The 15170-nt window shown below is 35.6% G+C and overlaps 1 protein-coding gene across 2 annotated transcripts in view; it reads left to right on the top strand.

Annotated features, from left to right (window-relative positions):
• Exo70 (exocyst complex component 7) overlaps positions 1–15170 on the top strand; it is a 340721-nt gene that overhangs the window by 102890 nt on the left and 222661 nt on the right. For both annotated transcript variants that reach the window (XM_090377714.1, XM_090377715.1), the window contains one exon: positions 7836–7953. In XM_090377714.1, coding sequence (XP_090233840.1) covers positions 7836–7953 — 118 coding nt within the window. The remainder of the gene's footprint in view (positions 1–7835; positions 7954–15170) is intronic.

Genomic DNA, 15170 nt, shown 5'->3' with positions numbered 1-15170 from the left:
GTAATTATATTGGAGCAATGGTTCTGAAAATAATTTTTTTGAAATTAATTATATTTATCGCTTTCCTGAAGTGGTATTTCAGGTAAGTGATAGGGAAATTATTTATCAACTTATTTTACAATGCTATTACGTTTGCTGCACAGGTTGTATTTTTATTGCAAATAGAAGAGCGCCTCCGTAGCCAGGTGGGCAGGAGCAGCAGTGCGTAGCACACACTTCTTGATTAGACAGGGGTTCGAGCCCATGACCACCAAATACGGAGGATGCAGAAAGGTCAGGGAATGACCGCCGCATATCCCCGGAGCAATATGGCCTTAGTTGCTAATGCTCCTAAAAACCAAATAACAACAACAGCAAATAGAAGCAGTCCTCAGGTATTGGGATAAAATATTTGCATTCACTGATTTTGATATATTAGATTTACAGTTTGTAAGGTATACTACATTGAAATTAAATGCATCTCTTTTATTTTATACTTTTACATCTGTAATATTATGGAATATTTCTATATGAAGATCCAAGTAATTTGCTATAGTAACAACATTAAAAAGTGATTGATAATTATAATATTAAAAAGCAATTTAAGGATGTTGACCAAAATAATCTTTGAAAGTCAATCTGTTTTGTTTGAACACTTTTTGCCTTAATAATTCTCTTTTCAGATTATCTTCTACTTGAAATAATAAATTTAACCATTTTATTTCATAATAGTACTGACAAACGTTTGCTTTGTTTGCATTGAGTGAAAGTTTAACAATGCATTAGTTAAATTTTTTTCACTCAATGGTGTGTATATATATATATATATATATATATATATGACGCCTCCGTAGCCAGGTGGGAAGGAAGAGCAGTGCGTAGTACACGCTTCTTGATTAGACCGGGGTTCGAGCCTGTCACCACCAAATACGGAGGATGCGGAAAGGTCAGGGAATGACCACCGCATATATATCCCGGAGCAATATGGCCTTAGTTGCTAATGCTCCTAAAAACCAAATAACAACAACTCAATGGTATTACTGTTTCACTTGTTGCCTCATTATCATTACGCTTGTCCGCTATTATCTGGTTCCATACCTTGGCATTCAAAGTTTTTCTTCATTATCACTACGCTTGTCCGCTATTATCTGGTTCCATACCTTGGCATTCAAAGTTTTTCTTCTGGTTTTCAAGGTTATCATTGCACATCTGTACATCGTTCTCAAAAGTTAAATTTACTTGAAAATTTTACACTATTCCTAGCTGCATCAATTTCCTTTTCAAGGAATGATATCTCTTGTATGTAATTTTCTATATTTACCACGTTAATCCACAATTTTCAAAACATTTTTTGATGGTATCTTTCGAAACTGCTTGCCATATCTCTGATATAATCAACAACATCACAAAGATTAATTTGCTTTATCAGTTATTCTGAATTTTCTGCAGAGTCCATTTTCACCACTTAAGTTATCAAAATCTTAAGTTATCTTAAGTTATCAAAAACTTAAATGTTTGAGTGACACCTTGGTCCCAAGGTTTTAGAGCACTTGTTAGGAGGTATAAATACCAACTAAACATTTGAAAGTTCAACATTTTTTGGATGGCATGGTGCATCATCTAAGAAAAGTAACACTTTCCTATTTTTGCTTTTTTTAAAATCTCATTAAACTTTTCTAGCCACTGAGTGAAAATTTTACTACTCATCCAAGCATTTTTATTTACATGCCATTCAACTTCAGTTTTGTACATGTTTATTTTTTGGAAGCAGTGAGGCCTCAGTGCTTTGTTTATAATTAGTGGTCTTTCTTTTTCACCTAGTTCATTTATACACAACAAATTGTGAGTCTGTTTTGCTTTTTTAAAACCTTGGCATTTAGACCCAACATAAATTTATGGATAACATCAACATTAATAATGCATACTGATCTTTTGTATCAGTAATGCATACTGATCTTTTGCCTATTACCAGCCATAGTACTTGCATTTTTGTTAGATACGAATAGTAGTAGAGGCATATGATGCAAGAAAGCAAGCATATGAGCCTATGTAGCATCAGCAGAAAAAAAACAATTTCGCACATCCATTCCCTCTAAAAGTTTGTCCAATTCCTCCTTCAATTTATTTAAACTATCAACTTCCAGAATGACAGATGGAAGTTTGTTCCAACAATCAACTACCTGCTCGTTAAAGGCAAATTTCCGCACATCTATTCTACAACTGTCTTTCCTCAATTTGAATTTATGCCCCCCCCCCGGTTAGTAATCTGAGCAAGTGGAAGAATCCCATCAGAATTGAGCCTTCTCAACCCAATCAAGGCCTTATACACCTCAACCAGATCACCTTGCAGGTGCCTAGTCTCCAGCCCCTGCAATTTGCTAGAACTAGGGGACATAAATTCAAGTTACGGGGGGAAATGTTTAGATTGGACTGCAGGAAGTTTTATTTTAGCCAGCGAGTTATAAATTACTAGAATAAGTTGCCTTCATGGGTGGTAGAGGCCGACAGTTTGGGGAAATTGAAAGGTCATCTGGATAGTACTTTCAGGTAAGGGAAGCGCATAGGATGATAGGTTTAATTTCCTTTTCTTTTTTTATTAATTATTATTATTTAGTTATTTATTTTATTTTATTTATTTATTTTTTTGTTTTTATCATTGTTTTGTTCCAATTTTTTTTTTTTTTTTTTTTTTTTTTGTCTGGTGCAGCATGAGCCATAGGCTTTCTTGCACCATGTGGCCGTTACCAATACTAATACTAACTTAAGCCTTTCGTGGTAAGAGGACCCCTTTATTCCCCTAAACAATCTTGTTGCCCTTCTCTATACTTGCTGAAGCAACTCTGCATCCTTCCTAAATGAGGCCTCCCAACCTGTATGCAGTACTCAAGGCGTGGGCTGGCCATTGCCTTATACAAAAGGATAATCACCTTTTCCTTACTAGCAAAAACTCTAAACCTTTTGAGTTAATTGCTTGTAACAACAAAACAATTGCTTCTAACTTAAGTGGTGATACCTATGACTTAAATAACTGTATTTGCAGACAGAATAATTACTTACCTTACATTAGATCACAACTTTGGTCATATCATTTCTGGATATTTGGGTATTGTTGCCCATTCTGAACTTGAAGATATTTTATCTTATGGATATAAATTTAGACTTATTTCAGAAATTAACTTTGCATCTTTTAAAAATACAACTCTATCTCAAGACCTTTTAGATTATTGTATACACTCGGACTACGAAGACAATATGCCAGTTGACTCATACCACTATCTGTGAACTGTTTTCAAAGCACTCATTCATCATTGTTGACCCGACAGCAGTCAACGATGATGAATGAGTGCTTTGCAGTATTATTAAAAAATCTTTCTTATTGTATTATGGTTTAGATTCAAATTATTTATGTAACCTCTAAATTTATTACATTTTATATTACATCACATTATATTTTTGGTTATTCAACCTTAAAATTGATTTCGCCTTACATCACAGAAACAGAGAACCCATTATCACTGTTTTACTTTCAATTTGGGTGGTTGACCCCAGACAGTCATCTAAATTTTGGGTAAACAACGATAAGTGTTGTTTATTATCGTTTTGTATGCTAACTTTTGTTTATTTTATTATCCTATGCATTTTCTATAGGTCTATTGCGGTATATATTTTAATAAAGATTATCTTACTATAATCCTTCCCATAATATTATAAAAGTACTATATACAATGCATTATTGGATGTAATGCATCCATTGCCACCACAAGTGCATTAGCCCATAAATAGTTTATTAATATCGGTGCATTAATGATTACCTTCTAGCTACTCATTATATATATATATATATATATATATATATATATATATATATATATATATATATATATATATATATATATATACACACATACAGCCAGGCCTCGCATAATGAGAGTTTGATTAATGTGATTTTCAGTTAATGCTATTTGAAAAATTATACCACTTTTCACTTTACAAGATGCAAATTTCCAGTTAATGCGTTTTTTTTTTTATGCGATAGTTGAAAAAGATTTGAATCGCGCGTTAAGCTTACTGCGAGTCGTACGGTCAATAAACAAACATTTGGCTGCTGCCCACCTTGGTGTGTTCCATCAGCCATTGGAAGAAGACATGTTGCTTGTTTGTCTCCTGCTAATAAAGTCAATGCACACTTGCATAAAATTTCAAATTTTTAAATGAGCCAGATGAAAATATTACTTTATTAAAAATATATTTTAATAAATATTATCTTACTATAATCCTTCCCATAATATTATAAAAGTACTATATACAATGCATTATTGGATGTAATGCATCCATTGCCACCACAAGTGCATTAGCCCATAAATAGTTTATTAATATCGGTGCATTAATGATTACCTTCTAGCTACTCATTATATATATATATATATATATTTATATATATATATACAGCCAGGCCTCGCATAATGAGAGTTTGATTAACGTGATTTTCAGTTAATGCTATTTGAAAAATTATACCACTTTTCACTTTACACGATGCAAATTTCCAGTTAATGCGTTTTTTTTTTTTTATGCGATAGTTGAAAAAGATTTGAATCGCGCGTTAAGCTTACTGCGAGTCGTACGGTCAATAAACAAACATTTGGCTGCTGCCCACCTTGGTGTGTTCCATCAGCCATTGGAAAAAGACGTGTTACTTGTTTGTCTCCTGCTAATAAAGTCAATGCACACTTGCATAAAATTTCAAATTTTTAAATGAGCCAGATGAAAATATTACTGTGAAGGAGATAACGGTAAAAGAATTAGATGAAATCTTTTGTATCGCAGAGAACCTCAAACAAAGGTTTGAGGTTTTCTGCGATATTTATTTCGCCAGGGCCCAGAGAAGATTGTTGTTGGCTATCAGAAATTGATTGATGAAAAGAGAAAGTCAACACTGTTCAAATATTTCCGCAACAGTCATTTCTTCATTGTGTATTTTATGTCAGAGGTTCCCAAACTTTCTCGGTTCACGGCACCCTTAGTGTCTCAGTAATTTTTTCAAGGCGCACCCAGACCAAAAGAAATACCTAACAATTCCGTTTAGTAGTTAAATCCAAACAACTTAATAAGAAATGCTGAAACTGTGAACTACCTGGAGCTAGTAGTTCGCGCAGTGTCTGACAGATGTCGAGTATCGCTGTTTCACTCGAAAATTTAAAATATTCTGCGGCGCGCAGTTTGGGAACTGCTGTTTTATGCAATAAACATTTAATTCCATAATTATTTTCATTATCTTTTACATTGTATACAGTTAAAAAGTTATTTAAAAGGTAATTTTAAAATTTTTTATGGACATTCCGGAAGGACAAGGACCAATTATCATTTTTCCTATTTATTATTATATTCGATTAACGCGTTTCCTTTTTGCACGATGCACTCGCGGGACGAATTAATCACATTAATCAAGGCCAGCCTGTATATTTTTTTTACGTAGAATATGTCCGTAATTTTCTTGTCGAACTTTGTACTTCCAAAACTGATAAGAACTATAAGTAAAAGTAAGAAACTTTCAATCTTTGTATTAAGGGAATGCATATTCAGTAAATGGAAAGAGTGGCAGAATATGTAATAAGGTGGTGCCTCCATAGCCAGGTGGGCAGGAGCAGCAGTGCGTAACACACACTTCTTGATTAGACCGGGGTTCGAGCCCGTGACCACCAAATATGGAGAATCCGGAAAGGTCAGAGAATGACCACCGCATATCCCCCAAGCGATATGGCCTTAGTTGCTAATGCTCCAAACAACAACAATGTAATAAGGTTAAATACATGAAGTATATAATTAATGTATTGTTGTGTTCTTGTTATCTGTTAGAATTGCTGTGGTATATATATATATATATATATATATATATATATAAGAGCAAGCTGGCTTTAGGGCAGGATTCTTAACTATGGATCATCTTCACATAATGTCACAGCTAATGGAGAAAGCGAATGAATATAAAACACCATTATGCTTGGCATTTGGGGATTATATTCTACCCCAGGGGCTCGCATCTGGTGAGTGTGGGCTTGGCAAATCCATGGTCATGAGTTGGATATCATCATTCTTCTCTTTCTTGCTTTTTTGGTGATTCCCTTCTACTTCTGACTCTCTCTCTCTCTCTCTCTCTCTCTCTCTCTCTCTCTCTCTCTCTCTCTCTCTCTCATGGTAACACAGGAATTTTTTTTGGCTGGTGCAGCATAAGCCTTAGGCTTCCTTACAGCATATGGCTAATAATAATAATAATGAAAAGGCATTTGACTCCATACAGCATAAGGCAATGTTTCGGGCACTGGAAAGACAAGGCACAGATATCTCCAAAGTTGTTTACTGCTGCCCTTGAGGAAGCTTTCAGAAGATTAGACTGGTCACAGAAAGGAGTCAATGTGAATGGAGAGTACCTAAACCATTTACAATTTGCAGATGACATTGTGGCCATAAGCTACGATCCCAAAGAATTAGAGGAAAATCTTAAATCAGTTATGCAGAGTTGGTAAGAATTTTGGAATAAAGATGAATATGGCTAAAACAAAAGTAATGATGAACAAGTATGCCAAAGAAAGGGATATAATGATTGAAGGAGCAGTAATTGAAAAGGTGGAGTCATATACTTATCTGGGACAAGTCATTAGCTGTAATAATGATAAATGGCTGGAAGTCAAGAGAAGAATAAATTTTGGATGGATAGCATTCAGAAAATATAGTCACATACTGAAGAGCAATATCCCAATTTGTCTGAAACGTAAAATAATTAACCAATGTATACTTCCCACCATGACTTATGTAAGTGAAACTTGGGCACCCGCCAAAAGAATGGAAGAGAAGCTGAGAACTACACAGCGAAGAATGGAACGAATTATATTGGGAATCAGACTGTTAGATAAGAAGGATGGATTAAGCAACAAACTCAAGTAAAGGACATTCTTATCAAAGCTAAAGAACGAAAATGGTCTTGGGCAGGATACATAGTTTGAAGACATGATGACAGATGGACTAAGAAAATAACAGAATGGTACCCAAGAAGAGCTAAAAGAAAACCTGGAAGACAACAACGGCGATGGACAGATGAAATTCATGAGTTTGTGGGTAGTAAATGGATGGCCATTGCAGAAAACAGAAGGAACTGCAAAGTTGCTGAAGAGGCCTTCATCCTGCAGTGGATTGAAAATGGCTGATTATGATGGTATATATTTCTTTTTTTTAAGATTAGCCTGAAGGAGAGGGGGGTTGAGAGAGAGAGAGAGAGAGAGAGAGAGAGAGAGAGAGAGAGAGAGAGAATGCTTAGATGTCGGTTTTGTAATCATGGAGATTACTAATCAAATTTGCAAATCTTTGAAAACTTTACATGTGAAAACTTGCTAATCAGAAACAGGGAATTGGAATTGCCTGCATTTACAGCATGAAAAGTTACATTGCATTACACAGTATTTGCATGAGCATACCCTTCATTGATTAACTACTCAGAAAATGGTTAGATAATTAGGCAGTGCATTGTACAGTGTTTTTTTTTTCCCCCTTCATAATATATGCATGACTGTATGCTTTGTCGATTAACTACTCCGACAACATATGATCAAGCAGTGCATTGTGCAGTGTTTTTCATATTGTGGGGGGGGGGATTTTTTTTTACAAAATATAAGATTTTTATATATGAAAGGTGAATTTTGACAGTATCACTATGAAATTTATTGATACATGTGTGCTTAAGCTATTCTGCTTAGCATTAATGCTTGTGATAAAACTAATATTAGTATAACATGTTTGTTAACATATAATAAGATTGCAGTATGTATTAGAACATTATTATGATTTTTTCCCCCTCCACCCCTTAGACCTCTATTTTTGAGTCTGGTGGTAATGCTCTGGAAAGAGAATTTAGATCGCTCTTATCCCGGAATAGTCATCCTGTATCTCCAGTTGCTATTTTGGATCTTGTAGGAATGGATGATGGTATGCCAGTTATGTTCATTTAAAAAAATAATAATAATAAAAAAAATTGCTATGTTGTTTTGAAAAGCAAACATTTAACTTATTTCATTCAAAAAAGTGGAAAGATAAATTAATTTTCTCTCCTTGTTTGAATTTGAATTACAGTTTTTGTTTTTCCATGCATATTTGCTCAGTTTGATCTTTTTTGTAGTTCATAAGATTACTTTTTTTTAGATTCTTATACAAGTTCATTACATTTGTGGAAAATGACTGCCAAACTCCTCTCTGCTTATTTAATTCCTTAATTTTTAGTTTTTATTTATGCTAAACGTGCTCGTAATTCAAAGCACTCGTATATCAAAGCGAATTTTCCCATAAGAAATTATGGAAACCCAGATGATTTGTTCCAAAACTCAAATATATTCATATACTGTAAAAATGATTAATACAAAATACATACATACCTTTTCATATTTTTAATATTTAAATTTAATATACATAAAGCAATCGGATTTGTGGTAGGACAACTTTCACTGTCACTAACGGAATCACTTCTATCTGTTGACTCTTTCTTTTTGTGCAACTTTAACAAGGAACCTCTCCAATGACACTTGCCTTCTCTTGAGGATTTCACGGAAATATGACAATTGCATTGTTGTTAAACAGATTCATCGCTCGCACTATTACAAAATGAGGAGGCAAGCTTGATACTCATAAACAAAGCTGTGCGCGTGTAGCAGTTGAATAAACAACACCGTAAAGGCAGAGATACACTATTAACATCTCACATTTTACTAAAGCGCATTTCTAGGGGTTACTACCATAAAACAATAAAAACAATTTCCAGTTACGTTCCTGCTAGTGGAATCTGTTATAAACTGGTAGTAAACTCAATCTAATTGCATTTGCGATTATACTGATAGCTGAAATTGTGTTGGTTTTTACGTTATTATGTGAAATGTGTTTCCTCTTCACTGATATAAAAAACATAAAAAAAAAAAAAAAAAAAAAAAATACATTTCAGAATCTTCTCTTCATTCCTATCATGTTGCGTTCGGTTGGGGTGATTCTGTTCGACTGCCATTTCTTATAAACACAAAGGCGAATCGTGCATAAGCGAATTCGCTTCGTGTTATATAAGCTATCGTTCGCGTATTTATAAATCGTGTATGATCGAATTCGTGTAGTGTAAACACGTGTTATACGAGGACTGACTGTACTAGTATTGCAAGACCTTGCTCGTTTATCAAGTTAAAATTTATTAAAAATTTTTGCTCGTCTTGCAAAACACTCGTAGACCAAGTTATTCGCAATCCAAGGTACCACTGTATTACATCTTTTTGATATTTGCCACTTTATTTTTACCTCATGATAATCCAAGATTTCAATTTCTCAGGTTAATGATATCCATTTTTTTTATTGGCTAGCAACATATGATTTCACAAAGTCAGTGATATATAGAAAAGTTTGTTTGTATTTTTCGTAATGAATGTCCTACCATAAAGCACTTGCAGATAACAGTGAATTCCCCATAGCTGCCAGATCTACAAATTTACAATGGAGAGTGTTTTTATGTCTAAACCTGTTTTCACCTGTTTTCTGTCTAAATTTGTACTAGAGTTCATAACATAAAAATTTCTCTGTTTTTTTTTTGAAAAAGTATTCTTTCCATCTTTTTGTTTTTGCAGAAAATGGTAAAACTAATATAGGAGTTGGAGAGTAACCTTCTACAGAAGGTAATAAGAATGAAGGGAAGAACCACTATTCTGCATGAATAAGAAATGATTTATTGAACACTAGTTGCCATATTTTGATGTATAGGCCAGATAGTACTAAGCTAAACAAAGATTAGTAAAAAAATCCAAAATAAAATAGAAAAAGTAACTGAGGCTTAGGGAGATTACCATACTTTTTGGCCAAAGTATTATGGCCATCAACTGCAGATCTTTGGCGATTTTAGACTGGAAAAAATCTGCACAGAACGTATTTGCCTCCACAGAGTGACTTTGATGGCAGCCACAAAGGGAGGGAAAATTGTCATTGGTTTGTGTCAGACATTTGTGTGAGATATATACTCTCAACAGTAACTATTTCCTGTAGTTGACAGACGGATGACATCACAGCCTCATGAAAAAGCTGTTCTGGCTTGTCTTTTGAATATGCAGTGATTTGTGTAGTTATGACTGGGGACTGTATGGATACAGTTTGGTATAGTTGGCTGGCTGTAAGCTGTTTGGAAAGTTTGTTTTGAAGAGAGCGGCTTTCTTTTGAGGTTCTGATAACATTACAGTCTATCTGACTACAGGAAATACTGTTGTATACAGTTCCCACAGATGTCCGACATGGACCAATAAAATTATTTTTCCATCTTTGTAGTTGCCATCAAGTTGCTCTGTGGTGGTGAATACATTGTATGCAATATTTTCCCAGCATAAAAATCATAATTCTTCACCCTTGGTGATTCCCTTCTACTTCTCTCTCTCAGGGTAATTCAGAATTTTTTTTTCTTTTTTTTTTTGGGTTGGTGCAGCATACGGCTCAGGCTTCGTTGCACCCTATAGATAATAATAATAATAACCCCCTCCCCCAAAATCTGCTGTTGAAAGCCATGCACTGTTATTTCCCCTTTTTTTACTGGTGTTTAAATTAATGTTATTTGGTGTGTTTATGTCAAAAAGCAGCAAATGCAGTTCAATAAATTATTTCTTATTCACAGCGAGTAGTGTTCTTCCTTCTGTTATTGCTATGTAGTAAAACTGCTTTAAAATAAGAATTTTTAAAAAAAATTTGTGAATTTTTTTTCTTAATTTTGTTGACAAATATAGTCACTTGAGAATAGTTTGCTGTAATTGTTTGGATAGCCAAAACACACACGCACGCTTATTCCTCACTTCTGTCAGAACTGGATGGTTCTATTAAACTGACCTGCCAGCATCCTACTTTTCTTCTAACTCACGTATTGGTGATTTTGGTAAACCACCTCGTACCAATCCCAGTACACATCATTGCAGTTCTGCCAACAACAGGCAGAATTTCTAAGATCTTCATTTAAAGTTGTATTTAGCCAATTTCAGGCAGAGGGAGTAGATTATTTTCCCGTGAGTTTTTCTGGGTTTTTTAGCCCATAATACATGCAGCCCATGAACACACTTATATAGTACACATATGCAAATATTGGTTATGCCTGGAAACATTGAAATAATTATTATCATCATTTTCATAAGAGGCTCTGTAGTTGTTTTTTACTGTAAATATTGCTTGAAATTTGGAATGTGAAACTTGATTTTTCTGTCACTCGAATATAAGGGAGCAGTATTTGAATATGGGGAGTATGATGTTTACAGAAAGGGCAGACAGGATGGGGGGAAGGTTGTGCCCTTAGTTAAGAAGCTCATAAAATCTAAGGCAGTGACTCCAGTTGTGACATAGGTGGCCAGTTCAATATTGAGTTTAGTGTGACATAAGCACTGGCAAAGCAAAAATGAATAAGATGAGTACAATGAAAACTGTACAGAGAAGTAGAGTGAGCCAGTAAATCAGCCTGTTTTATAATGGGGGATTTTAACTTTCCAGATATTGGATAACTTGAAGAAACTCTAGAAGCAAAGGGATGAATCAGTCCACTGGATATTGATGGTTCAACAGTTGAGGATCCTGCTCAGGTGGCTAACAAACTAAACAAGTATTTTGCATCTACATTCACACATGAGGAGTTATTCAGGAAGGGGAATGCCAGAAGTGAAGTAAACTCTGGCAGTGAGCTAGATGATTTTGTAAAAACTGAGAGGAAAGTGGAGGAGAAATTGTTGAGGATAAACATAAAAAAGGCACCTGGGGTGGATGGGATCTATCCAGTTATATTAAAGGAGGCAGCAAAGGAAGTAAGCAAACCCTTAGCCATAATTATGAGAGCTTCTTTGGACTCAGGGGAGGTGCCCATAGACTGGAGATGTGCAAATGTGACCCCAATTCACAAAGGAGGATCAAAGGCTGACACAAGTAATTATAGACCTGTGAGTTTATCTTCTGTTCCAGGAAAATTAATGGAGGCACTCGTTAAAGAAGCACGGCAGATCATCTAGACAAGACTTCAGTTATAGCTCGGACACAGCATGATTTTGTTAAGGGTAAGTCTTGCCTGACCAATTTGATTGGATACTATGATGCAGTCACAAAAGAACTGGATGCAGGGAATAACTGATATTATATATTTGGATCTTAGAAAGGCTTTTGATACTGTTCCACATGGAAGACTGCTGCACAAATTGGAGCAGTGTGGCATTGGAGGCAAATTGCTTCTATGGGTAAAGGGAATGGTTGATGGGGAGAAGACAGAGAGTGGTAATCAATGGACACTGCTCATCGTGGACTAATGTTATTAGTGGAGTCCCTCAGGGTTCAGTGTTGGGTCCATTATTGTTTTCTGTATTTATAAATGATATTGATGATGGTATATCAAGCTTAATGTTCAAGTTTGCAGATGATACAAAGGTTGGTGGGTTGTTAAGGACACTACTGATGCTATGCTGCTGCAACAGGATCTGGAAAGGTTTAGCAGATGGGCTGAAAGGTGGCAAATGAAGTTTAACATTGACAAATGTAAAGTATTATATATGGGAAACAGCAACCCCAGAGCAACGTATCAACTCTGTGGTATTACACTGACATTGGTAGAGAATGAAAAGGACCTGGGGATAATTGTGCAGGCAGATATGAAGTTCTCTGAGCAGTGCAGATGGGCTGCAAGAGTAGCTCATGGTGTCTTGTCAATGATATACAGGAATTTTTCTAGCAGGGATAAGGAGGTGATTATTCCCTTGCAATGGTCAGGTCACACCTTGAGTACTGTTTACAGGTCTGGAGGCGTCATTTCAAGAAGGATGTTGCGCTGCCGGAACAAGTACAGAGAAGGGCAACAAGATTAGTGAATGGAACAAAGGGCTTAAGTTTTGTAAATTACAGTGTCTGGAGACTAGGCAACGGCAAAGTGATCTGATAGAGGTGTATAAAGCCTTGAATAGTTTGAGCATGCTCAATGCCGATGGGATTCTTCCTCTTGCTCAGAATAATCACCTGAGAGGGCATAAATTCAGATTGACATTGAGGAAAGACAGATGTAGGATAGATTTGCGGAAATTTGCCTTTAGCCAGCGGGTAGTTGGTTGGTGGAACAGACTTCCATCCCTTGTTGTGGAAGTTGATAGCCTAAATAAATTTAAGGCTCAGCTGAATAGGTATTTCGAACGAACGGAGGGGTGAAATGGAAGTGTTTTTTTTTTTTTTTTGGCTGATGCTGCATAAGCTTGCTTTCTTGCATCATATGTCTCTACTAATGCTAATGCTAACTTGCAAATGCCCAACCCTTGTGGGTTGGGAATTTGCACTTGCATGACTTTTGTGCATTTATTGGATGCCTCTTTTCTACAGCAGTATGTCAACCAGAGGGAATAATACTCTTGACCCGATTATCAGTAGTGATTATTCATGCATTAAGAATTTGCAGATAAAAATAAATCACTAGGAAGCAGTGATCACAGCATGTTGATGTGGGATTTAATTAAAAGTGTAAAGGAAAGGGTTCTTGCTTTTGTAAAGGTGATTGCAGTGGTCTCAGACAGTTTTTAAATTTTCTACAGCAAGACCAACTGATGATATTACCATCACATATTCTAAATGGGAAACATTCAAGGAATTAATCATAGAAGCTACTAGGCTTTTCATACCAACTAAGAAATACTGTTCAAGGTTCAAGTCAGGCCTAAATAATGTCAGATGAACTAATGAGACGTAGCAGAGGATCAAAGTGCATGGGATGCATATAAATTATCAGGCAACACAGAAGCCTGTGGTAGATATAAAGTAGTCTGTAATCAAATCACAAAGGAAGTTAGGCAAGCAAAGGCAGATTATGAGAAATCATTTGCAATGGATGCAAAGAAAAACAGCAAAAACCTCTTTACATATGTAAACACTAGAAGGAAGAGAATGAATCAGATTGGTCCACTTGATATTGGTGGTTTGACTGTTAATGATCTTGCTGAGGTTGCTGACAAACTGAATGAGTATTTTGCGTCTCCATATTCACACATGAGGAATTCTTTAAGGAAGTGGATATCAAAAGTATATCAAACTGTAATAGGGAGTTAAATGATTTTGTAATAACTGATAAGAAAGTGGAAGAGAAATTGTTGAAGTTAAACTTTAGAAAGACACCTGAGGTGGATGGGATCTATCCATTTATATTAAGAGAGGCAGCAAAGAGAAGTAAGCAAACCTTTAGCCAACTTTTGGGTTCTAGGTAGATCCCTGGTGACTGAAGAAGTGTGAATGCATCCCGAAATCACAAGGGGAGATCAAAAGGAAAAGATGACATGAGTAAGTATAGACCTGTTAGTTTAATTTCTGTTCCAGGTAAAATAATGGAGTCATTTGTTAAAGAAGTAATTCAGGATCATCTAGACAAGACCACACTTATAATACAGATACGGTATGAATTTGTTAAGGGGAAATCTTGTGTGACAAATTTGATTGGATACTACGATGTGGTCACAAAGGATCTGGATGCAAAAAGCAATTTTGATATCATATACTTGAATTTCAGGAAAGCTTTTGATACCGTTGCACAAAAAAGACTGCTGTACAAATTGGATCAGTGTGGCCTTGAGGGCAGGTTGAAGTAATGGATAAAGAGATGGGTGAAGACAGAGAATTGTAATTGATGGATGCTGCTCTGCATGGACTAATGTTATTAGTGGAGTCCACCAGGGTTTGGAGTTGGGTCCATTGTTGCTTTCTATATTTATCAATGATATTGATGAAGGCATATCAGGCGTAATGTCGAAGTTTGCAGATGATGCAAAGGTTGGCAGGGTGATTAATGGCAGTAATGACGGTTGCTGCTGCAGCAGGCTCTAGAAAAGTTAGGCAGATGGATGAGAGGTAGCAATTGAAGTTTAACATTGACATATGCAAAGTACTGTATATATGGGTAGCAGTAACCCCAGAGTAATGTACCAACTGTGTTGTACTACACTCAGGTTAGTGAAAAATGAAAGAGACGTGGGGACCACAAATATATATAAACTTCAGTCAGATATGAAGTTTTCTATGCATTGTAGATGGGCTGCCAGGACAGCCCATGGGTTTTGGTCAATGATATACAGGAATTTTGCTAGCATGGGCAAGGAGGTGATTATTCCATTGTTATAAGGCAATGTTCAGGCACATCTTGAATACTA

The sequence above is a fragment of the Mastigoproctus giganteus genome, chromosome 7 (genome assembly GCF_048544385.1).
Source record: "Mastigoproctus giganteus isolate SK-2022 chromosome 7, ASM4854438v1, whole genome shotgun sequence".
In the NCBI taxonomy this organism is placed as follows: Eukaryota; Metazoa; Arthropoda; class Arachnida; order Uropygi; family Thelyphonidae; genus Mastigoproctus; species Mastigoproctus giganteus.
This window is presented reverse-complemented; position numbering and strand designations above follow the sequence as displayed.